Genomic DNA, 27,686 nt, shown 5'->3' on the forward strand with positions numbered 1-27,686 from the left:
TGAGAGTATGTGTGTATGTCAGATGTTGTCATCACATACAGAAATACAATTGCAATCATATTACGAGTAACAAAAGTTTTTAATGACAGAATGAGTTAATGCAGCAAGTCAATATTTGCAGTGTTGACCCCTCTTCTTTAAGACCTCTGCAATTCTCCCTGGCATGCTGACCAAATTCTGACTGATTACAGTCCATTCTACAATCAATGCTTGCATTTTGTCAGAATTCCTAGGTTTTCATTTGTCCACCCATCTCTTGATGATTGGCCACAAGTTTTCAATGGGATTAAGATCAGGGGAGTTTCCAGGCCATGGACCCAAAATCTCTATGTTTTGTTCTCTGAGCCCGTTAGATATCACCTTTGCTTTATGGCAAGGTGCTCCATTATGCTGGAAAAGGCATTGTTCATCGACAAACTGCTCTTGGACGGTTGGGAAAACTTGCTCTCGGAGGACATTCTGGTACCATTCTTTATTCATGGCTGTGTTTTTAGGTAAGACTGTGAGAGAGCCGACTCCCTTGGCTGAGAAGCAACCCCTCACATGAATGGTTTCAGAATGCTTTACAGTTGACCCAGTCCTCAGCAGACCACTTCCTGTACCTTTTGTAGAATATCAGTCTATCCCTGATGTTTTCCTGGAGTCTCCGCCTCACAGTCCATGCAGATGCACTCACACCTGCCTGCTGCCATTCCTGAGCAAGCTCTGCACTGCTGGTCACCCGATCCCCCAGCTGAAACACTTTCAAGAGACAGTCCTGGCACTTGCTGGTCTTTCTTGGGCCCCCTGGAGCCTTTTTGGCAACATAGAGACCTCTCTCCTTGAAGTTCTTGATGATGCGATAGATTGTTGACTGAGGTACAATCTTTCTAGCTAGGATTCTCTTTCCTGTGAGGCCATTTTTTTGCAGTGCAATGATGACTGCATTTGTTTCTTTAGAGATAACCATGGTTCACAGAAGAGAAACAATGATGCCAAGCACCAGCCTCTTTTTAAAGTGTCCAGTGGTGTCATTCTTACTTTCACATGACAGAAATGATCTCCAGTCCTGTCCTCTTCACCACCCACACCTGTGTTAATGGAGCAATCACTGAAACAATCTTAGCTGGTCCTGTTAAGGCAGGGCTGCAATGACGTTGAAATGTGTTTTGGAGGATGAATTTCATTTTCTAGGCAAATATTGACTTTCAATTAATTGCTGTTACGCTGATCACTCTTTATAACATTCTGGAGTATAAGCAAATTGCCGTTATAAAAACTAAAGCAGTAAATATTAACATTTAAATTATTCTTATAACTTTTGGCCATGACTGTACATTTGATTTGTATTTTTTTATTATGAAACAAAAAAAAAATAGGACTAATTGGCTTTGGTAGGAAAAAAAAGTGACATCTACCAGCCCTTAAAGCCACCTTTACTCCAGATAATAAAAGATAAACAGCAATTAATAGGAGGGGCATTAATAGGAGTGATAAACACGTTACTGAGGGTGCACTGACTGATCGGCATGGCGATCTTATCTACCAGGGTAAAAATCTTACACTTATCCCGTTAAATGTTTTATACTTTGTATTTATAAAACAGTTATTTAAAAAGCTTTTATTGTTTAATGTAGTTTTAAGGATAAAAGTGAAATATTTCATGTGTCTGACGATCTTACAGTAAGTGCAAAGCATGTCAGGCTTTTTAAACATCAGTAAATAGTCAGAAATCATTGCACTCTTAAATCATTAAACATACATTTGGAACAGATCCATTTAAACAAACTTTATTTGTTTTTATTTCCATTAGATACAAAACTCCACTGAAGTCTTAATTTTCAAGATTTAAACTCCGGACTTCATGAAACAGGAAGCCCTTAAAAAGGTCAAAGTCTAACTGGTTCATATATTTACAGTACAGCTTCATATTCAAATGACAGCCGGGCGTGAATCCTTGCAGGAGAAGATTCAGAGTCTTTCCGTAGGCATGAATGATCGTCGCTAAACAGAAGGCCCTATTTCACCACAGTGACAACATGCTTCTCCTTCTCAGACACCAGAGGGACGCTTCCTGGTTTGCTGTGCTTCCGGACGTTCATCTCCCTGAAAAACAACAACAGAGAAATCATGAATAACTCAAAGTGTAGGTGAGAACAATCAGGACGGGACAGAGAGAGGAGGGAGGGGGAAAGCAGAGCAAACAAAGAGGAGGACGGAGGAACAGATTGACTGTATGACTCTAGAGCTAACAGTTATATCACACCCTTTCTGAAACTAATGCATAAAGCGAAGATTTGAAAAATCACTGGCATCGCTGCGGCTGATGATACACTGGAGGGCAGGGCAGAAGCGGGAAAATCAATCCACCATCCGAGCTGTAAATGAGTATGTAATGCCTGTTGTGGCTACGTCATAGTGCTCCGTCCCATCTGTGAAATTTTCCATTAAGCCGGTGAAACTGCGTAGGTCACACCTTTCCCTGGAACGAGCCCAAACACCCGCCTCCCTTAAAGGAACGCAGAGGGGATTCCCATGATTTCTGCCACGCTGTTACAGAGTGAGAGGAACCGGATACGCACTTTCGACGGCGAGCCTCCTTCATGATCCTCAGCTCGTTCCTCTGGTGGTAGATGTTCTTGGGTAGATGTCTGTGGCGGGCGATGCGCTTGATCTGCGGGTGGTGCTGGAACTTCTCCTTTAGCTTCTGGCTGTAGTTAATGGCTGCCTTCTCTCTGGGGGCCAGCTGCATCAAACCAGAGAGAGAACAACAATCTGCATCAGCGGCCTTTTAAGTACAATTGTTTCCTTAGAAATTACTGAAATTCTCAGCGCCTTTTTTAAAAATCCGGTGAGATTAAATTAAAACTTTAATTTGATCAAGAAGTGACACTGACATGTGGCTGATTTCCTGACTTGAATCTTGCAGATACTTGGACGGTCATCACCAGGAAACCAGCAGAAAGAGGGTATCATAGCTTCAATACCAATAAATATTTGTCGATATATTAGGGCTGAAACGATTTATAGGATTAATCGATTACTGAAATAATCATCAACTAATTCAGTAATCGATAACTGGAGTATAGACTCTAAAACATGCCTTTAGCCGACAGAGTAACCCACTTAGAGTAGTAATTATACCAAAACAGTTTAAAAACATATTTAAAATGTATCATTTAAGATAAAAAAAAATAAAAAAAATAACTTTTTGTCCGTCAAAATGCTTAATCAGGAACTCTTCATCTGGTTTAATCTGTAAAATATCTAATTAAGGGAGCTTTAGCTGTCTGAATATTAATGGATTAATAGCAAAAACAATTTGCAGATGTGAAGTTTAGGGGAAACTGACTCTTGCGAAAGAATGTTCAAATTTATTTAACGTCGTCAGACAAAGAGATAGAGCTCCGACTGGGGCAAAGCTCAGTACATACATTTATACAGCAACTCCCAATACACACACTCCCTTGGAACTATCCCACCACTAAATAAAGAACTTTCTCACACACGAACATTTGGAGGCAAAATAACTTGAGTTGATCATGGGCCACTCTGTTAGGTTAATATGTCTTTCACTGGTCTGATGGATCTCCTTAAAAACAACGGTCCTCCCATTCATGCGATTACCCTTATCCCATCAACATTACCATAAATTTGACGGACAGATGACCGTTGATATATGATTGGCTGAATTTAGGTGTTCAGGCTGACATATAACTAACTGGCCTACATAAGATAATGAAGAAATAGAAATTTTCTAAATTTTGGGACAATATCGTCTGATAAAGATTGCATTTATATACATGTTTAAGCAAGAATTGTTTCACATTTAGGCTGCTTAGTGGTGCAGTGGGTAGCACAGGTTCGATTCCCAGCCCGGGGTCTTTCTGCATGGAGTTTGCATGTTTTCCCTGTGCATATGTGGGTTTTCTCCGGGTACTCCGGCTTCTCCCCACTGTCTAAAAGCATGAATGTTAGGTTAATTGGTTTCTCTAAATTCTCCTTAGTGAGTCATACTGAAAAACCTTAAAAAAAAAAAATCCACTGGACTTTGTTTCCAATCATGTCTTAAAATCTTCAAACCTTAGAAACATCCAGTGGATTGTTTTTTAAACTTTTTCAGAATGAGTATCACCTGGATGACTGAGAATCTTCACCAGCTCCTTAGTGAGTGTGTGCATGAATGGTTGTTTGTCCTGTTTGTCTCTGTGTTGCCCTGCGATAGACTGGCGACCTGTCCAGGGTGTACGCTGCCTCTCGCCTGTAGACAGCTGGAGATAGGCACCATCACCCCTCGCGACCCCGTTTGCGATAAAGCGTGTCAGAAAATAGATGGATGGATTTGACATTTAAATATGATTTCCCTACGACTATCTTATATTAAATAATATGTAATACTATTAAAGTAAAATAAATTATACTTTTTTGCTTGCAAAAATAATGGAACAACTTTAACTCCATACTAAATCTGCAGTTAGAAAGCAGTTGGAAATTGGTACTTTATGCTAAATAAAAATCAATTAAACATACAAAAGTTACAGCCAGAGTTCAACTCAGCAGGTATTTTTTTGTTATCATAAATACTGATACTAATAATTTTAGCTCAAAACATGTGCATTTAAAAACAAACCAATGCCTGATTAAAAAAAAGCAAAACCACCAGCTCAACAACATCCCTACCTCTGCTTGGCTCATAAAAGCCACCATCTGGCCCAACGTTTCTCCTCAGAGGCTTTTATTCTAATTAAAAGCAATGATTTGTCTCAGATTCAATTTGTGGGGAAAGAGTTGATAGATGCTGATCCTGTTGTACTAAACTAATCCCCCTGAACACAAAGATTATGAGACTCCTAAACACTATCAGAGGTCTGAAAAATTTGATTAGCAGAAAATGATGATCAAGGCCCCAATGATCCAAACCAGAAGCTGATCTAAGACCAATTAGGATCAGAGCAACTCTTTAGCTGCCTGCGCAGGAGAAAAGTTACCCACAACCACAGAACAGTTCAGTCATGGCTCATGGTTTGGGCCGTTAAATCTAATTTTCAAATTTCACAGAGTCTGTTTTATCATTAACGGATGGAGCCAAAATCTTTCGCAAAGTTTTGATTTCAGGAAGTCCAAGCCCATTTCTCAACGTGTACAGGTGCTGGTCATAAAATTAGAATATCATGAAAAAGTAGATTGATTTCAGTAATTCCATTTAAAAAGTGAAACTTGTATATTATATTCATACATTACATACAAACTCATATATTTCAGATGTTTATTTTGTTTAATTTTGATGATTACAAATGACAACAAATGAAAATCTCAAATTCATCATATCAGAAAATTAGAATATTGTGAAAAGGTTCAAAATTGATGGCCCCTGGTGCCACACTCTAATCAGCTAATTAACTCAAACCACCTGCAAAAGCCTTTAAATGGTCTTTCAGTCTAGTTCTATAGGCTACACAATCATGGGGAAGACTGCTGACTTGACAGTTGTCCAAAAGACGACCATCGACACCTTGCACAAGGAGGGCAAGACACAAAAGGTCATCGCTAAAGAGGCTGGCTGTTCACAGAGCTCAGTGTCCAAGCACATTAATAGAGAGGCGAAGGGAAGGAAAAGATGTGGTCGAAAAAAGTGTACAAGCAAGAGAGATAACCGCACCCTGGAGAGGATTGTGAAACAAAACCCATTCAAAAATGTGGGGGAGATTCACAAAGAGTGGACTGCAGCTGGAGTGAGTGCTTCAAGAACCACCACACACAGACGTATGAAAGACATGGGTTTCTGCTGTCGCATTCCTTGTGTCAAGCCACTCTTGAACCACAGACAGCGTCAGAAGCGTCTAAAGAGAAACAGGACTGGACTGCTGGTGAGTGGTCCAAAGTCATGTTCTCTGATGAAAGTAAATTTTGCATTTCCTTTGGAAATCAAGGTCCCAGAGTCTGGAGGAAAAGAAGAGAGGCACTTCATCCACGTTGCTTGAAGTCCAGTGTAAAGTTTCCACAGTCAGTGATGGTTTGGGGTGCCATGTCATCTGCTGGTGTTGGTCCATTGTGTTTTCTGAGGTCCAGGGTCAACGCAGCCACATACCAGGAAGTTTTAGAGCACTTCATGCTTCCTGCAGCTGACCAACTTTTTGGAGATGCAGATTTCATTTTCCAACAGGACTTGGCACCTGCACACAGTGCCAAAGCTACCAGTACCTGGTTGAAGGACCATGGTATCCCTGTTCTTAATTGGCCAGCAAACTCTCCTGACCTTAACCCCATAGAAAATCGATGGGGTATTGTGAAGAAGAAGATGCAATACACCAGACCCAACAATTCAGAAGAGCTAAAAGCCACTATTAGAGCAACCTGGGCTATCATAACACCTGAGCAGTGCCACAGACTGATCGACTCCATGCCACGCCGCATTGCTGCAGTAATACAGGCCAAAGGAGGCCCAACTAAATACTGAGTGCTGTACATGCTCATACTTTTCATGTTCATACTTTTCAGTTGGCCAACATTTCTATAAATCCTTTGTTTTTATTGGTCTTCAGTAATATTCTAATTTTCTGATATGATGAATTTGAGATTTTCATTTGTTGTCATTTGTAATCATCAAAATTAAACAAAATAAACATCTGAAATATATGAGTTTGTATGTAATGTATGAATATAATATACAAGTTTCACTTTTTAAATGGAATTACTGAAATCAATCTACTTTTTCATGATATTCTAATTTTATGACCAGCACCTGTACTTGTGCATTCTCATGTGCTCGTGTACTCGTGAAACGTCATCAGCCTCAGCACTAGTACTGTTCCAATTCACAAGAACAGAAGACCGAGAACAGACAAAGTCCCCGGATGTTGTTCTCTCCCGTGCCTCTTTACCCAGCATGCATCAGAGCAGACTTGTCAATTCTTGAGATTGACAGCTGTCCCAGCATGCACTGCGGCAGCAGCAGCTTCCAATGAAGCGCTCACAGAGCTCAGAGTATTAAGTTAAAGGTTCTCTTTTCTGTTGCTGTTCAATAAAAGTTTCAAGATAATTTGAGGCGAGAATATAATACTTTTAAGCATCACTATATGGCCCATTTACAGATTTAATGCGAAGTTTCCGAAGTTTATAAGATCGCGGCAACCAGCAGACCTCTGAGGCCAACGGCAGCCAGGTCTAATCCCAGCCCAGCAGCCCTCTCTCTGCATAGCTGTGTGTGAAGGACCGCTGGCTCTGATGGAGAGTTTTTTTTATTTTATCTGGCAAAATGTTTATTTGATTTGTGTTTATCTGACTGTGTTCATTATTATTCCCCCAATAAATTAAAAAATAATTTATTATCTAACAACTATTCATAACAAGAGGAGAAATGCAGCTCCAGATGAGCTGAGTGTGTGGTGACGTCACAAGTACACTTCAGTTCCAACTGACCCATATTAATGCTGCGTGCTCCCGTTCTCCAAGTCCACGCTTTCCTGTGTTCTTCTCAAAAACATATTTGGCGAGGACACAAGTCCGTTCGAGCGTTCTTGTGAATTGAGAAACGGCAAAAAAGAGGTTCCAGGTGCTGTTTGTTCCTCTTTTCAACAGAACTGTTACCTCCAGAGCAGAGCTTGCTCAGCATTGGCAGTAGGTCATCAGCTCTTTGAAAACAGAGCCGGTTTCCTCTCTGCTCTCTTTGCTCTGAATGGAAAACGGGGCTTAGAAAAGCAGGGAGAGACTAACGCAAGCTTTCACTGCTGCCCTGGGACAGTAACCCCAAAATCCCACATCCTCCGTGACCGCCCCTCTATGGTTCCTCCCATCTTGCTTTGCTCCAACTTCCTTGGAGCTCAAGCATGCACAATATTACTGTTATCAAACTCGTAGGAGCAAAACTCGCGGAAATGAACGCTTAATTTAATATGACATATTAAAAAAATCTCCATTAGCATCCACCAGATGTGCAGTTTCTGCCCAAATATTTTCTTTTAGTTGTAGATTTTTCTAAAAGGGATAATTAGGATCGTACAAAATTGGTTTGCATGAACTATCATTGTTCTTTACTTCCACCTTAGCATCTCTTCATCCAGGCCTGCGATAAGAAGTTTGTTTTGAAGTAGATCTGTCTGACAATTCTTTTTCAAGAAAGCAAATAGATTGGTCTTAAGAGTCCCTAAATATTAGGGGGAGTATTGGCATTGTTGTTGCTATACGACAGCGGTCACCAACCTTTTTACAGCTGAGGGCTAATTCAGGGGCACTGAGTCACAGGAAGGGCTACCAATACTGACCTATGAATGGCAAGGGTCAACGTTCACCTAAACTTTATACATCATAAACATATCTTTATTGTTTCTTTAAATTTATAATTTTCTTTTAGACACTATCATTTTGAAATCTCTATAAATGATTAAATGCCATATATGATTAAATGATGAAATGTTCTATAACCCAATTAAAAAAAGAAGAGCAACAGAATACAGTGAAATTTCAAACATAGCTCACTGTTGAGTTGTTCTATTTTCAGAAGACTCTAAGGGCACCCCTTGTGGTCCTTGAGGGCCCCTTGGTGCCCGTGGGCACCATGTTGGTGACCCCTGCTATACGATATGGGTCAAGATACAGAATAAAATGGAAAAGAAAATGCCTTTATTGTCCCACAATGGGGAGATTCTGGTGTTTACAACAGCAAAAAGATTATAGAAAAAAAGGTCACAAATGTAGACCTTAAAAAAATTTATAAGAATAACATTGGGCTACCATCTAGCTGCTGTTTGACTGGGAGGGGCCATTTTGAATGGCTGCTACTGTAGCAGAAAATTTGCAAAATTAACCACACTGGTCTTTAGTTTTCCTTCATTACAAAGAGCACCGCTGCATCGCCACTAGTTAGCTTCATACATGAACCAGCTTCACAGCAATACGGACAAAAACCTGCAGCGTTGTTCTCGCAGTAGAAAGTAAATCTCAATATATTTCACATTAAAAGTTGCTTAAAGTTGGATTATGCTTAGAATAAGTGGACATTGTTGTAGCATTTTTTTTTTTCATTCTGAATGTGTGGAGACTTATTTTGCTGTGGCAGGACCCCCTGATTTATTACATGAAGCCTAAACCCTGAAGTTAGACCAAAAAAACAAAAAAAAAAAAAACGGGATTGTTTCTTTGGACTGTGACTCCTTTACTGTACAGGAGTCACCGTCCTGTGCGGCATGGAGACTTCCTGCATCATTTAAAACCTGATGGACCTGTCTACATTTAGCAGCTTTTAGCCTTTAACAAAAAATATAATAAAGGGTTTTCACATTACTTGAAATAAACAGACAAATTAAAGATACATATTTGGCCTTAAAGCTGTAGCCTCAGTCAGAACAGTCTGTCGGTCCAGAATGATCCCTTCAGGCACCAGCAAAGCTTTGATTCAGCATCTCCGCATCTCTTGATAATTAAAGACCCCATCCTCTCTGTATAACTTCCCTGTTAATGTTTCATTATGTTCAGAGTGGCCTCTGTTTAAGTGATTGGCCGATTTCAAAGTGCTGATAGGAGCAGCACTTGTCTGATCTATTTAAGTGCAAGGCCTGTGAATAACTCTTCCTTTGCACAGGGAAGGTAAAACAAGAGCCAAAAGCAGCCCATTTCCACTACTGCGCTGCATTAAGAGAATAATCTGATTAGGAGTGAAAGATGCTGCTGGAGATGGCCCACACATCATCTTCATAATTCAGCTGTAAGCTGGTATTTGAAGCAATAGAAAAGCCCAACAAGGCCCATGTTACCGCTTAGAATAAAATATCACAGTAAAGTAATAGTTTATGTTAATGTAAGCAGGAAAAGAAAAGCTACTAAATGTTTCTGAATTGTTGTCCTGAGTTCTTTTCAACAGGAGCCATCGTGCCAACTGGAATATTGCACTTATAGAGAGTGATTATAGCCTAAGTCAGCATCCATCAGAGCGTTTGGCAACAGCGGCGCAGTAGATCCAGGCAGAGCCGTCCCCTGTTACAGCACAGAGGTGGGCGGCGAGCCAAGGCGGGGCAGAAGAATGCAGCCAATTCATAAAACCAAATCAAGTCATAAACCGGAGGGAGATACAAGATATCTGACATCTGGGTGGGGAGGACGCAGCTGCTGATCAGCATGTAGACACCACCATTAGTAATGACCCTCACAGCCTGCCAACAGGAAATGGAGAGAAAATAAAAAAATAAAAAGGCACTCACCATTCCCAGTTTCTCAGCTGCGTTAGCCTTCCACAGTCGGATATTCATTTCATCCGACCCGCTCAGGATGTACCGGTTGTCTGCCGACCACTTGACGCAGATGACGTGCTGCATGCGTTTGGTGTGGTATACTTCTCTGTAAATTCATAACACACCAATAAATCCTCTAAAGCTTCAAACAAGACACGTTTTAAAGCAGAACAGATCGGTTCCGATTCAATCTGTTGAGGATAAACTGTTCATCACTGACCTGCTGTGTCCTGCGTCTTTAGGGAAGATGCGAATGGTCTTGTCGAAGCTAGCAGAAACAAACTCCTGTCCGGTTGGAGCGTAGTCCACGTCCAGCACGGCGGAGACGTGGTCCATGTGCACTTTGAAGGGCTTCTCCAGGTACCTCATGTCATATGTGTAAAGGCTGGGAAATACAAAATAAGCGGAGCTTTAGGAATGACGCTTCAATAGGAAGACAGATGTATAAGCTACCAAAATAATCTAACAATAAAAAAAAGAAACAGCAAGAAATTTGAATCCTTTCAACTAGTTAGCCAGACTGCCTTAACAGCAGTTTTTATAAATAAATTATTGACAACATTTAAGCTGCTTCATATCAAATACAATTCAACTAAAATATGAACAAAGTTAAAATACCCTCACACATAAAACCGTCTGTATCTCTTTTAAATAACACTTCAACACTCAGCCGACCCCGACACACTGCAAAAAGTTTCTCAGTTGTATAGTTTGCCAATTGAATGAGTATTTTTACTCTTAAAATAAGATCATTAGATAATATGCACTTGAAATAAGACAATGCATTTGTGTTTTCTTATTTTACATCTAAATTCTCTTGTTCTATTGTGAAAATGTCTTATCTCCCCAATTCAAGGACAAATGCACTTATTTTAAGAAAAAAATTACTTATCTAGATTTCATTTTTTCCCCAGTGTATTATCTAATTAAATATATAAATAATTCACTAATTATCATTTATGAGAGGCTCGGAGTAGAGCCACTCCTCCACATCGGAAGGAGTCAGCTGATGTTGTACGGACATCTTTTTCCGACTCTCCCTGGTACTCAGGTCATCCTCTTAGTACGTCCCACCAGGAGGAGTTCAGGGGACACCGTGGAGGGACTATGTCTCTCAGCCGGCCTGGGAGGGCCTCAGACTTCCCCCAGCAGAGTTGGAGGAGGTCTCTGCGAGAAGGAAGTCTAAAAGTCTAAGACTGCTGCCCCCCCATAAAGGGAAAGACGAGTACAAGAATATTCAATTGTCTTATTTCCGGGGTAAAGCACTCATTCCTTGGCAGATCATCGCATTTACCTACTCTAAGGCTAAATACACTTACTTTAAGAAGTTTTTACTAAATTTTAGTACCTTTGTAGTGTCAGTGCACGGTTAAAAGGCTTTCTGTTAGATTCAGATCTCGATTTTTTTCTAAAAAATAAAATACCGTACCCACTGGCCAAAAAAAAATAAAATAAATAAAACATTTGAACTCTTAAACAATTGGCTTTTAGTGACAGTGGGAGCGGCTCAATGACTCAAAGCAACCTGGGTTCAAACAGCCCAGCTCTGCTCAGCATACAGCGGGAACATCAGTTATTTTATTTAAAAATGTTAAACAAAGTCGGACATTTTATATCAGGACAATTCATTAATTAAACTAGTGATCATTAATATTACTATTAAGATTGCAGCTGCTTGGATGAACACCAAATATGCAAATATGTCACCTGAGATGGCAGCATGCAGCTTTGCTGCCATTACTTCTGTTGATTTCGATTTTAATTCACATTCTGTTTATTCATGAGCTGCATTTGTAGGGAAAATCGTGTTGGATTTGGAATAAAACTACAGGGCCTCAAACCGGCCTCAACCACATCTTTCAAGGCGAACAAGACAAAACTGAAATCCGAGGTGAACAATGTTTCAAAACGATTTGAATAAACTTTTAAGATTAATAATATTTGTTCCATAAAACTTCTTCATACAATAAAATAATTAGCAACTAGCTTCTTTATCACTGACCATCAAACAACCATTTATAGAATAAACAACAAGGTTTGGCACATATTTGTAATGGAAATGCAGAAGACAGATTGAATGCAGTTCTCCCTTAGACTCACTTATAGTCTTCATTTGCACATGTAAAAATATAGGCTTCCATCGGGTTCCAGCATAGTGTGTTAGGCCTCATGGTCATGATCACCTGAAAGGATAAACGTTTGATTTTAACCCTTCAACAATATGACTGTCATAAAAGACACAAGTAAGGGAAATAAAGATTTAGTGCACTGGAGGGATCTACCTTTTTAAGAGGTGTTGATTCCCTCATGTCGTATAAAACGATGCTTCTGTCAGAGGCACAGCTTCCGAGGAGTTCAGTCTGGGATTAGAAAACGGTTCACTTGGGATTAAACCAGCAGGCTTTGTGGGAAACTGCTCTGAAAGGAGTGGATATAGCAGGCGCCGTCTTACCTCCACGGGGTTAAAACGGAGAGAGCTGAAGCTGTCTACCCCCCAGGTGAAGGAGCGGATGGGGGTGCTCCTCTGCTCATCCCAGATGTCCACCTGCTGGCCACACGTTGCAAATACACCCTTCTTTAGGTGATGGTCCAGTCCTGTGAACACAGTCTGACAGGGATTCTTCTCTTTAGAAGAAGTCAAAGTAATAAATCAGTAATAATGAATAAAATTAAAAGATTGGTTACCTTGCCAAGGATAGTGTTAAGAGGCTCCTCCGCTTCTCCGTATCCCGGTGCTTCCATTTTCCATTGTTTTATTGTTTTATCATCACCAATCTGTGATGATCAAACATACGTCGTTATGCTGCTGGTAGATTTCTGTGTTGAGTGAAAGTGAGGTGATGAAGCAGGACTGTTTACCGTAAAGAAGGAAGTGCCGCAGTATCTGACAACCATTCCCCGGACGAAGCCCTCGTGCGCTTGGAGAGTACGAACACATTCATGTTTGGTGAGATTCCACACCTTCACCTGTGGAAAGGAAAACACTTACCGTATTTTCACGACTATAAGGCGCACTTAAACGTCATTTTTTCCCCTCAAAATGTGCGGTGCGCCCTTTGGTGCGGTGCGCCCTATGTGTGTTGTAACTGCGACTTTTGAGACCACCTCATTGAGGAGATGATGAAAGAGTGGCTGAGACCAGGTGTTTTTTTTTTCCACTCATCACCATCGCTGTTAATATGTAACTCCATGCGTGCCCATCTCACAGCTGATGTGAAAAACATGGGGAAACAAATTAACCCTGTGCTCGCTGTTCAACCGCTCGACATGGGTGTGAACCGGACCCAGCAGGTGCAGCAGAAGCAGCGAGTTTACATGCAAAGTCAATGGTTGACGCGAGTATAGGTGCAGCAAAAGGTCCTGCAGCGCGTTTTGAGCAGCACGCGCTGCTGCTGCTCGAGATGGAAAAATTGAAGTTTTGCTGCTGGACGCGCCGCATCAACCAATCAGAGAAGCTGATCTGGGAGCTGACAGCGAGACAGACACAGCGCTCTGATGACACATGATATTAACGCAAATGAAAAAGGCTGGATGGATGAGGAGATGATGAAAGCGTGGCTGAGGCAGGTGTATGTGAGGAGACCAGGCGCTTTTTTCCACGCATCACCATCGCTGCGTGCCCATCTCACAGCCGATGTGAAAAAAAAAGGTGAATCAAATGAACGCTGTGCTCGCCGTTATCCCGGGGGTCTGACAAAGGAACTTCAACCGCTCGACATCGGTATGAAGCGGCCGTTCAAAGTAAGGCTGCGAGCGGCGTGGGAGCGATGGATGACAGACGGAGACCACAGTTTCAGGAGAAGTGGAAGGCAGCGCCGGGCAAGTTACGCCTCCGTTTGCGGATGGATTGTTGATGCTTGGACTAACGTGTCTGCTGGCACTGTTGTTCAAGCTTTCGCAAAAGCCGGCATTATTTCTGAGGAGCCGCCCGGCACGGAAAGTGACTCTGACAGCGAAGAAGGGGAAACTGTCATGTCTGATTTAGTGCAGCTGTTTAATTCATAAACAGAGGATGATGACTTTGATGGGTTTGATTAATACTTTGTAATAAATACATGAATAAAGCACAAACATACTCAGTTTTGCTCCCGCTCTATTTTTCTACCTGAAAACTTAATTCAACAGCAGCCTCTGGGCGGGTCTCCTCCTCTTCACCGCGGTGGCTGGCAGGTGTTTTTTTCATCTAAATAATCTAAATCTTGCAGCTATATTTGCTGTGATCAGTGGGAATAAAGTAGTTTTAATATGTTTTTAAGTGAGAAAGGCCACCTGAAAACTTCTTAATTGCAGTCAGTTCATCCAGATTATCTATTTCTGTCGGAGGCGCTCAGACCCCCACATACCAGCGGTGCACCGACAGCAGAAATCCCTTCAACAGCAGCCTCACCGCGGCGGCTGGCAGGTGTTTTTCATCTAAATAATTTAAACTGCAGGCACCAGGATACAGGCAATAAAAGCGAACATATTCCGTCGGCAGGTTTCAGGATTTTAAGTTAATTTAGGAGTGATCACAGCGCTCTGTCATCTGCGATGTGTCTGTCTCATGGCCAGCTCGCAGGTTTGATAAATACTTTGTAAAAATACATGAATAAAGCACAGTCATACTCAGTTTTGCTCCCGCTGTATTTTTAAATACGCAGTAGAGGTATTTAAAGGTAGTAGAGGACATGTACCTGTATATAAAAAACGCGCCCTATAGTCCGGTGCGCCTTATGTGTGTGTTAAATACAGAAATGGCACACATAAATGAGACTGCGCCTTTTAGTACGGTGCGCCTTATGGTCGTGAAAATACGGTAAAAAGACTACAGCACTTAATCTGGGAGGGAATTTTGTTCATTATTGGTGAGAGCAAAGAACATGCTTGAAATAAAATAAAAAAAATAAATGCAATCCAGTAATAAAAGTTTAAGAAAAAACATTTTCATAGACAAAGTAAAAGTAACTTTGCTATGTTCTCAGATTTTTTTTTTTTTTTTTTTTACAGTTCAACCAGATCATACAGTCAAATTGATTCAAAGTTTTCTATCTAAGGAAAACCAGTTGATTGCATTGACTCATTGACTCAAATACAATCCCTCACACTAAGCATGCTTGTAGCGACAGTGGAGAGGAAAAGCTCCCTTTTAACAGGAAAAAACCTCCAGCAGAACCAGGCTCAGTGTGAGCGGCCATCTGCTGAGGCCGACTGGGGTTCAAGGAGACAGAGTCAGCATCACCGCTTGATAAATTTTTCTCAAATTTCCATTTACAAAATAAGTTCTTTGCCTGCAATAAAAGCTCAAACCGACAGGTTACCTCTCCATCACAGGAGCCAGAGAGCAGGGTTGAAAGACTCTTGGTGTGCTTGGCCAGACAGTTGACTCCATCTCTGTGACCGTCCAGGGAGGCCAGGAAAGGCTTGGCAAACACGCGCTCCAACTTGGTGGCATTCAGAGCCCTGGTGTATTCTCTGGTCACCTCAAACGGATGAAGGGAGGGGTCATAGTTTCTGGGGACTAGCAAAGGGAGTCAAAGGATGAGAGGCAGGCAACACGTATTCAGATCCTTTGAACTTCTAGTTTGGATTTTTTTCAAAAAAAAAATAGAAAGGATATACAATCTTTAAAGGTTGTTTTTTTTCTTTTTTTTATCATTTAATGAGCCACACCAACAGAAAAATAGCAAGAAACTTTGAAATATAAGACAATACATTTTTTTTTCAATAAATCTAAACCATATGCTGCACACTAGTGTGAGGAATCACCAATTTGATGCTTTACAGGAAAACTTTTTACTGCAGTTGCAGCTTTAATTGTTCCTTTATAAATATCTTTACATCCTTTGCAGATACAAACAATCCATTTTGGCTTCTTTTTCTTGCAGATCACTCTGGATGTAAACAGCTATTTAAAGCGATGCAATAGAATCTCACTTATTTGAGGACTTTCTTTGTAACACATAAACAGGCTGGGACCTAAAACACACACTGACTTAAAGTTTTGGGTAGGGGTGTAAATAATAATCGTTTTGTAACGATCCAACAGCCGACGATCCGATGCATCAAGAGTATCCATTCACGTTTTTTTCCCCCTCCATTTTTATCCATTTGCTCCCGGATGTAAATCTGACTCCCATGCTGCAGTGGCACTAAACCTATTTTGCCCTTCTACCTCGCTTCCTTTAGCCACTACCCTCTTTCCGCTTGCAGTATTTTTTGATGCAAGGCCTTTCACAATTATTGTTTTTCAGTGAATGAGGTTTTTATAGGCCTAGGTAGAGTACAACTTTGCTTCTTCTGTTAAATGCTGTTGTTTCTCAAATAAAATGCATAACAATATTACAGCTTGTATGGATTCATTTCAAATTTGAAACATTGTTCAGCCTGTAAGGTTAAAAAAATCAAATCGTATCGTGGTGTATTCTTGGGTATCGAAAATAATCAAATCGTTGGGTTGGAAATTGATACTGAATTGAATCGCCATGATGGGTGTAATTTCCACCCCCAGTTTTGGATCAGGGTCTTGTTGGAAACAGAATGTCAACCCTGGTAGAAACTTTTATCCAGAGTCCAGAGTGCCCACTGCTAGATCGCAATGTTTATAAATATTTATTTCACGTCATGTGCCCCATCCAATGCAGATCATTGATGCCATACACATCTAGTGAAAACTAATGTAATTGGATGAGTCATATAACGCAACACTATTTGGTTGACTAAAGGAAATCATCAGAAGCAAGCAGGTGTTCTTCAAACTGTAAACGTGAATTGTCTATGCCATGCTACAACGTGGGATTCAGAAAAATATGTTGAAATGTCTGAAAGATCGGACACAGGCGAGAGCGTATCGGGAGACGGAGACCAACAAGACCATCATCCTTGGCCCTATCTCAAAGAATTTTTCGAAATAGTCGAAAAATTGAGCTTTCTATTCATTTAGTTGCATCTGGCTGTTATTTATAAAGGTTACTTTATACTTTAAGTAGTTTTTGGAGAACATTCTTTTTCACATTTACTTGAGTAAAGAGGTCAAGTTGATATTTCAACTTAAGTAACAAATGTGTGTACTTTTGACTCAAATATTTATGATATATATAAAAGTGTTGCACCGATATCGATACAAGTATTGGTATCAATCCAGCACTATAATGGTGGTATCGGTATTGGCGAGTACCAACAAATAGGGCACCGATACCATTTTGAGAGCCAAAAGTTTATTCAACTATTGTCACCCACTCCAGGTAGGCAATAAAAAGTTCTACTGGATTCACTTTTATTAGTCTTTTTCCTGCTTCACTAAGGTAGGCAGCAGCTTGACAAAGCAATGATGGCAATTATTTTACATCCAAGTAGTATGCAGTTCTTCATATATACACACATGATACAAACAGATTGTATCGGTATCAGCCGATACTGCACAACCAGGTATTGGGGCCAAAAAATGGCATCGGTGCAACACTAATCAATACCTGATCAAAGTTCTTTCAAAATATTTACTGCATCTCCTAAATGGTCAGTGTCAAATTTCAAACTATATTTGTGTCAAACTTTCTAAAAAATATTTTTTTTTCCCATGCATGTTTTTAATAAATTCTTCCTCCAGAATCCCAAACCTGACCTTTTAAGCGAATGGCTTTGATTGGATAGATTCTCAGTTGTATCATGCTCATATTTTAATGGGATTGATTTATTTGGGGGTATCAAAGTAAAGGGAACTGATAAATTAATTAAATCAAATTAAAATAATTTTTATGTGTGAATTACCTTTAATTAAATCTTTTTTTTTTCCTTCCAATTTCACATTAAATCCCGACTTTGTGTCGGTTTGTCAGGTAAGAAAGGGGTTTCTGACATAAGCTGCAAGGAAAACAAACCAAGAATTGTTTGCTGAGGGAAGATGCTGAAGTAATTCTGTGATAAAAAAAAATAAATAAAGCACTGAACCTAAGCTGGAGTTCTATCATATACTTATATCGACAGTTACTGTTAAATACAGGATTTTTTTTTCATTAATTACAAAACAGAACAAAAAAAAAAAACGTTTAAGACAACACAATTTTAAGAAGCAGAATAAAGAAAATCGTATATTGTTTGCCTCTCAATTCAAAAAATTTAACGGATAATCTTTACATGATAAATACTTTATTTTATAAAAGCCCAACGTAAGCCAAATATAATAACTGTTCAATTATATTTAGATAAAATGCTCACAGTCTCTTGGTTGGATGTTTATGCTAAACTTAGCCTCCATTAGCACAGATTTACACACTTACCTCGTTGAATATCGTGTTTAGTTTCCCGGACATAATCATCCGGGTTCCTGGAGAGGACTTTAACTTTCATTTGATGGCCGAACCAAGAGCAATAAAAGCAAAAAGACGGTTATTTTTTATAGAAACTGGGTGTTAGCAAGGAAGATACAACCTAGCTGCCATGTGTTGATGGTGAAGAAGCAGGCAGGTCGGCGCGCTGCATTGTGGGATGTCTGGTCCTCCTAGTTACGTCACCGCAAAAAAAAAAAAAAAAAAGAAAAGGCAAGTTAGACACTTTAGATAGAGGAAAACCCGGAAATTCCTTCATTTTTTATTTATTTTTTATTGCAAACATAGAACATATGAACAAAACAGAACATTAATGATTATATATATATATATATATATATATATATATATATATATATATATATATATATATATATATATATATATATATATATATATATATATATATATATATATATATATATATATATATATATATATATATATATATATATAAGAAATTACTGTGTGTGCAGCTCTTAGTGGTATTTTTGGAAACTGAAGGAAGATTGCCACTACAAAAGATGAGAGGAAATGAAGACACAGGGTCAGGGATGCCAGCCTATTTACCCGGACCACCTGAAAGATTTTATTTTATTTTTACTTTATTTAAATCTGCATTGCTGATTTCGAGATGCCAAATATTTAAATGAGCAGAGCTGCCAAGTTTGATTAAATTACTAGAATGAGACTTTTGTGTCATGATGCGTAAGGCGGAAAAACAATTGGTGTTGATTGCAGGAAATTTCTCAGGGATGGCCAAACAGGGATGCACCAAAGGGATGCCACTGAAACCAGTCCTGTACCAGTATGAGTACATTTCTCCACGGTGAGATCAATAAAGCCAATCAATCAGTTGAGGGTAAACCTATACTGATCACAATCAACCTATATCTATATTTTCCAAATAAATCACTGAAGATGGAGCAGATTTCCATGAGGCTCTTGCTAATGTTTAAATTAATTTACATAATATATACATTACAATGGCTTGAGCTGTTGATTTTTTATCGTTAATTAAATAGAAAACCTCTTAATGATTGCAGATACAATTCATAAAAGTGTTAATAATTCTGTATTAGTCCTCTTTATTGTGATATATTGTAGTAAATAATTGATTGTTGTATTTTTGTCGGCTGCTTAGTAGAACAGTAGGTAGCACTGCTGCCTTACAGCAAGAAGGTTCCTGTTTCCCGGCACGGGTCTTTATGCATGGAGTTTGCATGTTCTCCTTTTGCAAACGTAGGTTCTCTCCGGGTACTCCGGCTTCCTCCCACCGTCCAAAAACATGACAGTTAGGTTAATTGGCTTCTGTAAATTCTCCTTAGGGGTGCTCGCCCGACAGCTGGAGACAGGCACCAGCAGCCCTCGCAAACCCGCTTGGGATAAGCGTGATGGAAAATGGATGGATGTATTTTTGTTAATTTTGGTTAATATAATAACTTTTAAAAATGTAAAAGTAGCACATTCTACATGATGGCATTATCAAAAGGGATCCACCCCTGCTTAACAATGTGTATTAAGTATCAACAGTATTACAAGGTTTAGCCAGAGAAATTATTATTATTATTATTATTATTATTATTATTATTATTATTATTATTATTATTATTATTATTATTATTATTGTTGTTATTATTATTATTGTTATTATTATTATTGTTATTATTATTATTTGTATTATTATTATTATTATTATTATTACAGGGTTTAGCATGGGACATGTTTAATGTTGTTGTAGGTGCCTTGATGATAGAGGCAAGGGGCTAATATATTTTCAAATATAAAAAAACATATATTTAATTGTGAAAATTAATTTTTGACTGTGTATAATTTTATGTAAAGAATATTAAGGTAAATGACATTTTATTTTATACCAGCAGGACCTGAATTATTTTGAAAGTCCATACCGGAAGTAGAACTCGGCACAAGCTAGCTTATCTAACAGGATCTTAACAAGGTCGCTGTGGAGGAGCGCTTTTTGACATTTAACCATGGCGCAGCTGTGTAGCTTTACCTCATGCTTGAAACGCGGTTCAGTCGCTGACCTGTAGTAGTTATGAGGGTTTTTATCTCGCCTTTTTTCCGTATTTAAAAGTCCGCCGGTTGCTTCAGTTTTACGCTTATTCGGTTGTTTTTTTAGCCCAGCTAGCTGCGGGGAAGCTAGCTAAGAGATTGTTGCCTTTCTGAGGACATGAGCTCCGCACCGAATCACGGTAACGTTACAGAGACAGCAGGACTGCCCAGCAAACATGTCTCTATAGGTGGACATGTCCAGCAGGTCTTCAGTCATGTTAAAATAGAAAACCTGGTGGCAGGACTGAGCGGCGGAGTGGTGTCCACCATGGTCCTTCACCCACTGGACCTGGTGAAGATCAGGTTTGCAGGTATCCAAAACCTGTTGTCAAGAAATAATCCAGCTTCCCTTAGATGTTTTATTATATTTTTTAAAAAATAATGAGGTAATTTGAATGTATTTTCTTCCACAGTTAGTGATGGACTGGAGCTGAGACCCAAATACAGTGGTATAATGCACTGTATGAGGAGTGTGTGGCATCAGGAGGGATTGAGGGGTCTCTACCAAGGGGTGACCCCTAACATTTGGGGCGCTGGTGCATCCTGGGGTCTCTACTTCTTCTTGTATGTCAACCAGCATGATGATGTTTTCACCAGAACAGTGACATTCACATCGATCTGTTGACATTTGGCTTCCTTTTATTCCCTGTCTTCCTCCCGCAGCTACAATGCAATCAAAGGCTACACGAAGGAAGGGCGTCAGGAGGAGCTAAGCCCAGCAGAGCATCTGGTATCAGCGGCTGAAGCTGGTCAGTTCTGACTTCTGCAAGCACACTTCCATAATCAGCACAAGGCCAACAGCAGCTAGGTGAAACTGCTCAGAACTGGATGCAGCTAATATGGGGCGGATGGCTTCTGCTCATCCATTGTTCCCCGGAGGTTACGCATTTGTTATTTGTGTTTAGAATAAAACATGGGGGCTTTAAAAACAAAGGTCTTCACCGGTTATTTATAAACAACAAGCTCCACAGAGGACTTTATCTGATCTGCAACAGAAAGCAAAGACTCTACTTCAGCTCAGGGGTATTTTATTACATGCATTTTCTATTGAAATATGTTTATCCTACAGACCCGCTGCTCAGTGAATCACTTGATCCCTCATATCAAATATAGAAATGACCTGGTACAATGATATAATTTAAGGTATTGTAGGTTATATGGTATTATTTCATATCTATGTTTAAAGTGAAAATATATTTGATATTTTTTGATGCAGCCAATAAATAATGTAAACGTATAATGTGAAAATCTAGGGAAAAATGGGAATGAGGATGCTTGTGGACTAGGATTTTAAAAACAGTAAATAGACTAGAGAGTCAATTTGAAAGGAACTTTTATTCAGATAAGTTGAGTGATAACTGAGAGGAAAAGTATGACACAACGAGAAAACTGAAAAAGCGACAGCTGAAACGTTCCTATTCTTTTTAGGCTGCTCCAAAATTCTTGATCATTTTAAAGATAAACCACAAAAGATCAAACAATTTTTCAGCAGATGCATCATGTTGATAGATACGTTTTTAAAGACAGTTTAGTGAGTCAGTCAGTTAGAAACGACTCCTGGATCAGTACACATGACATTGGTGCTGCTGGACCCATCACGACTAGTAGGAATATCCATTTATTTGCTTGTTTGGCATAGTATTGATAATTATTCTTATAAGGTCTTTTTCACTATTGAATTACATGAAATGTAATGTTCTGTAGCAAAGAGTGACAAAATGTTACAATGACTAAGCTATGATTCTCTGAGATCATGGCAGGTTTATAGCAGGTAATAATTGTTTTTTTTTTCTTTTTTTTGCAAGCTCTTCTAAGCTGATTAGTACAAGCAAGGAAATATTTTTGCAAAAAAAATAACCTGGATAATGAAATCCTGAGGCACCAAACTTTGGTAAAAAGGGGACAATAGAAAAAGAACAGAAAAGAAAAGCACCAAAATTGGCTCCTTTTCCTTCCTACCTGCTTCTCTTCCTTCTAGTTTAAGTTTTGCTTTTTCCATGCTTCATATATTAAATCCACCAGCTGTAGAGAAACCTGCAGAAACCTTGTAGTAACCTTTACTGCCTCTTTTTTTAAAAATAAGACTCTCTTTTTTGTGTTTTCTCTCCTCAGGCATCTTAACGCTCACCATAACCAACCCAATCTGGGTTACTAAGACCCGACTGGTCCTGCAGTACAGCGCCGACCCGACTAGCAAGCAGTATAGAGGGATGGTAGACGCCCTGGTGAAGATCTACCGCCATGAGGGGATTCCAGGACTTTACAGGGTCAGACATCAGTGTAATGTTGCATTTCAGGAATGTGTGACACATTCAGTCGGCGTACATTTTGTTTTTGTTGTTGTTGAAAAATCTGTTTTTTTTTTCTTGTTTGTTTTTGTTGGGTTTTTTTTAGGGCTGCAACAACGATTCGATAAAAATCGACTTTTAAAAGCGTTGGCAACGAATTTCATCATCGATTAGTTGTGTCGCGCGATTATTGCGTCATCCGCCGCGCCGTCATCACTGCCTCTTGACTGAAAGAGGAAGAAAAAAAAATACGGCAGAGCGAGTCAGCGCCGCAGGTGCAGTGTTGCCAACTCAGCGACTTTTCAGACCCCTCCAGCGACTATTTTTCAAAAAGGCGACTAGCGACAAATCTGGCGACTTTTTTCGGTGTCACTGGCGGCTTTTGGAGACTCTTAGTGAAAGCATGTATCATTCCTACTCTGCCGTGGGGCGCCTCCCCCACCCCAACCGCGTTTTCCCTCAGGAGTCCCTCTCAGCGCTGCAGTCAGAGCCTCAGCGTCCAGACTGCAAATGAAGCGCGCATGCACCGGGATTGACGGCGCAAATTGATCACAATAATTAAAATAGCCTGCGCTTTGTAAAGCGAAAAAAGTGATAACATGCAACTTTTTTCAAAAGAAATGAACATGGCACGGAACCACCATGTTTGTTTGGTTTTAAAGTGGGGAAACGTTACGTTAGTTTCTCAGGTAGCTCATCTGATGCTTTCCTTACCTTGTTAGTAGGTTACAGACAGTAATAAGGTTGGCTACTTATTTTACTTTTAATTTCATTTGAATTAGCTTAAGCAGCGTTTACATTTACTTTATAAATAAATTAACTTGCAAATTATGAGGGCAAGGCTTTTAAAGTTTAAATCTTCTGGCAAAGATAAAGTAAAGAAGATCCTGCAATTTATGAAAGTAAAGCAGAATAAAATCCAGCAAGATCAGTAATATGTCAATTAATTATCTGCCACATTTCCATGTAAATATCTGTCTTTGGAGGATGTGTTTTTTAGCACCCCTAGTTCTCTCATTTTTATTCCAAATACAATTTATAATTTGAATCACAGGGCTATTTTTATCTCTATGGTTCAGTATTTTCTCAAGCAGCAACTTTAACTGCTATACTTTCCTGTCTTAAAAGGCAGAACTCTTCTAGTCTAAAAAAAACTCATTTGTTGAAATGGGGGGACCTATTGTTTGAGCCCCTTAGGGGCTTTTAAAAACAAAAATGTCTTTTTTTTGCGCTTTATGAAACAAAGTATTCTATATTTTGTGGATGTACAGCTACATTTCTCATGTAAGTTTGCGTAGTTTTAACACAAACATTTATTTTTCATATTGCACCAGTACAGTTAATGAGCAACCTGTACTTGTGTGCTTGTTTGTTCTGTCTAAAATGTTTATTTTGGAATAAAGAGGTTAATATAAAAACATTTTTTTGTCTGATTCATCGATTAATCGAAAAAATAATCGTCCGATTCATCGATTTTTAAAATAATCGTTAGTTGCAGCCCTAGTTTTTTTTGCACAAAATCACTTGAATTACTTTCTCTGCAGTGAATAGCAATCACCACCAGGGGGTGTCATTGCTCCTTTTTTTTTTACTAATGGGAGTCATTTAAATAGTAATTTAGCTTCTTTGCTACAAATAAGTTATTATAAGTTTTTGTGGTGAAATGTTATTAAAGACACTCAAAGCAGTTGGTGAATCCCAGATAAACTGACATCCCATAATCTGCTGAACAGGGTTACGTTCCTGGTCTGTTTGGTACGTCTCATGGTGCTCTGCAGTTCATGGCCTACGAAGAGCTGAAGAGAGACTACAACAAATATAGGAGAGCTTCCTCTGATGCAAAGTTGGTGAGTTGAGACCTTTTAATGTGGAAAAATAAAAACTCTTTTGAATGAGTCAATAACTCTATGGAGTGGAGTGGGACCGTTTGCTGATGGAAATTTGGACAAAAAGAAGAGTTATTTGAAATATTTCTTGGTTTTAAAAAAAGATTTTGAGAGTAACAGTATTTTTTCTCAATTTTATCTTAAAAATTTTTTAAAGGTTTTATATTTCATAATTTTAGAATAGATTTTTATTGATCTCACAATGGAGAAATTCACTTGTGCCATCAGCTTTTATAAACAACAGGAGCTGCACTATTCAGATATATACAGTGGATGGTTTAAAAAAACAAAAGTCTAATTATTATTTTTCAGATATGTTTATCGAATAGCATTCTTTTCAAATATGTTTCACAGATCAGTCACCTCCTTTCTGGCTTTCCTCTGGAGTGAGGGAGGAAGGTGCGTTGCTATGGGGCCGCTGGGCGTTGGCAACAACATTTTTATTGAGTGTGATTCGAAGAGAACTTGATCAGAAAAAAACACAATTTTAAAAGAATGCAGTTCATAAAAGTTGGATCTAAAAAAATGGAAACAAAAAATAATTAAAATGTTGAAAATATAAAATTTATTTTTATAAAATATGAAAAATTTAGAAAAAAATGTATATCTGAAAAAAAGAAACTTGAAAAAATTTAATCCAAGAAACCAGAAAAGTTGGTATCAAAGCCTTATTTTGTTTAGAAAATGTTCAGTTTCCTTTCTAAGTTTAAATTTTCTTTTTTTTCCCCACTTATTAATCATGTTTTTTAAATTAATTTTTTCAAAAGTTCATTTACATAAGCTTTGCTTTCAGCAATAATCCACTGTCTCTACAAGCATGCTTAGTGTGAGGGATTGCATTCGAGTCAATGAGTCAATGCAATCAACTGGTTTTCCTTAGATAGAAAACTTTGAATCAATTTGACTGGATGATCTGGTTGAACTGTAATGTGCCTTGAGATGACATGTGTTGTTAATTGGCGCTATAGAAATAAACTAAATAGAATTTAATAATGGAACTAAATTGACTCCACATATCTACTACCTCTTTGTCTCTCTTGCTTTTATTCCCAGAATCCTCTGGAGTACATCACAATGGCAGCTCTATCCAAAATATTCGCTGTAGCCACAACGTACCCCTATCAGGTGGTGAGAGCTCGTCTGCAAGACCAGCACAACAGATACAGCGGCGTTGGCGATGTGGTCAGACGGACGTGGAGGTACGACGCTGGTCTGCAAACCGCCACGCACCTCTCTGGGATCGTTTTAATGTTTATTTTTATCTCTGCAGAAATGAAGGAGTTATGGGCTTCTACAAAGGCATCATCCCCAATCTAATCCGCGTCACCCCAGCCTGCTGCATCACTTTCGTGGTTTATGAAAACGTTTCCCGCTACCTTCTCGGGACTAAATGAATGAGACTCGGAGGCCAGGGTGGACAGCCACACGTGCCTCAGGCCCCTGCTGGAGCCACGTGAAGACAAAGAGGGGACTGTGTTCGGTCTGAGGCGCCCTCTTCAGCACGTGGAGAAGTGAGGAAAAAAGAAGAAGCAGAGCGACTAACGGCTGGATTAGTTTTTATTTCAGTTTCATTTCAGGTTTTCACTCAGTGACGCGTTATGAACAAGTCTCTGAGTAAAACGCACAGTTAGATCAAATGGAGGTTTTGTTTCAGGTGGCCTCTATGGAAGTGATGCTGCTGCTGCTCTGAAAATGTGACTGTTTTTCTTAAAGCAGAGGTTACCAGAACCTAATGGGGGGGGGGTTAGGAGTTTTACCACAGAGTAAGTTGTTTACAATGAAAGATGAAAAACAACAGACATTTAAAGCTTGATGATCAGCATCAAGGTCGTCTCAGGTCTCCAGTTTTATGCCTTTTTTTAAGTTAAAACGCTTCTCTATAAAGTCATCATTTGTTCTGATAAGACAAACTGCAAAAGTTTAGTTCCATGACGTTTTGTGAACACATTAAAATGTGTTATTTTGACCCATTCTAATTCTTGTCTATTACTCCTTGTTTCCTCAAAACTTCTCAGGTCAAATTTCCACAGGGATTAAAGTATTCCGGCCCCAGGCCAGATTTCCAGCTCGTAGCGATTGCTCGTGGGTAAAAACAATCTCTTGAAAATAAATTGACAGTAAATAAATAAAAAAAAAAGATTAGAAATCCCTTTCTAATAGAAATCCTTTTTTAGCCAATGGTGGTAAAGGAGTGCGCTGAAACTAACAGTATTAGCCAATCAGAAGAAGGTGGCTCTCATTTTTGCTCAAGTCGCCAGATTGTGGTACAGTGCTGAAGTTCTACACGTTCAATGGAGACTTTTAAAAGTCAAAAAATACATAAATGAAACTTCGCAGAGAAGGATGACACAGAGAACGAATTTCATGAAGTGTGCACAATGCAGTTCAAGAACTCTGGGGAAGATGTTACGACCATAGATACAGGTATGACTGGAGGAGACGGGAGAGATGGCAAGCCATTTAACAGCTGGTTGCAGGAAGTTAGGTGAACCAGACGCTCTCTTCTGCACGCTGTGCTTCAGGAACACATATTTACGCATCCAGCGGCAAAAAGATGCTACGCAAACATGAGTTAAACCCTAGTCATAAAGCTGCTGTTCATGCGGGCCTGCACACTACACGTTTTCCCGGGAGCTACGGCAACAGTTGACGTACCAGCGTCAACTGACCGTGTATGTGAGTTAAAAATAAGGGTTTGTGCTTTCATCGCCGAACACAGCGATTAGCTGCAAAACTGGATATCAAAAGAAATGTGGCTCATGCAAGTGGTAGATAAAGATACACTTTTGCCATCTTCTGGCTGTTTTTGGTATTGGATTTTCAATAGACAAATTTAGTATTCAATCATTAATGCACTCTCTGATCCTACACCTCCACAACCGCCTGGAGTTTCTTGCCTGTGTCGAAAAATTTGAGGCAAATTTTTTTTTTGCT

General features: G+C 39.3%; 2 protein-coding genes across 2 annotated transcripts; one reads left to right on the forward strand and one right to left on the reverse strand.

Annotated features, from left to right (window-relative positions):
• Positions 1-1,753: 1,753 nt before the first annotated feature.
• On the reverse strand, positions 1,754-18,653 carry dcaf13 (ddb1 and cul4 associated factor 13). Its single transcript, XM_038303728.1, has 11 exons — positions 18,455-18,653; positions 15,500-15,699; positions 13,062-13,169; positions 12,888-12,977; positions 12,655-12,810; positions 12,485-12,562; positions 12,303-12,385; positions 10,423-10,587; positions 10,173-10,308; positions 2,562-2,725; positions 1,754-2,085 (listed from the first exon to the last, which is right to left on the reverse strand). Exons 1-11 carry the CDS (start codon positions 18,522-18,524, stop codon positions 1,998-2,000), a joined length of 1,338 nt encoding a protein of 445 aa, XP_038159656.1. The 5' UTR covers positions 18,525-18,653; the 3' UTR covers positions 1,754-1,997.
• Positions 18,654-20,438: 1,785 nt separating this feature from the next.
• LOC119795634 (mitochondrial folate transporter/carrier-like) lies at positions 20,439-26,728 on the forward strand. The gene is made up of 7 exons (XM_038303711.1): positions 20,439-20,889; positions 20,992-21,142; positions 21,242-21,327; positions 22,691-22,845; positions 24,600-24,713; positions 25,806-25,951; positions 26,023-26,728. Exons 1-7 carry the CDS (start codon positions 20,697-20,699, stop codon positions 26,144-26,146), a joined length of 969 nt encoding a protein of 322 aa, XP_038159639.1. The 5' UTR covers positions 20,439-20,696; the 3' UTR covers positions 26,147-26,728.
• The last annotated feature ends 958 nt before the right edge of the window (positions 26,729-27,686 follow it).

This window comes from Cyprinodon tularosa, unplaced genomic scaffold (genome assembly GCF_016077235.1).
Source record: "Cyprinodon tularosa strain WSP-4 unplaced genomic scaffold, ASM1607723v1 ctg519, whole genome shotgun sequence".
NCBI lineage: Eukaryota > Metazoa > Chordata > Actinopteri > Cyprinodontiformes > Cyprinodontidae > Cyprinodon > Cyprinodon tularosa.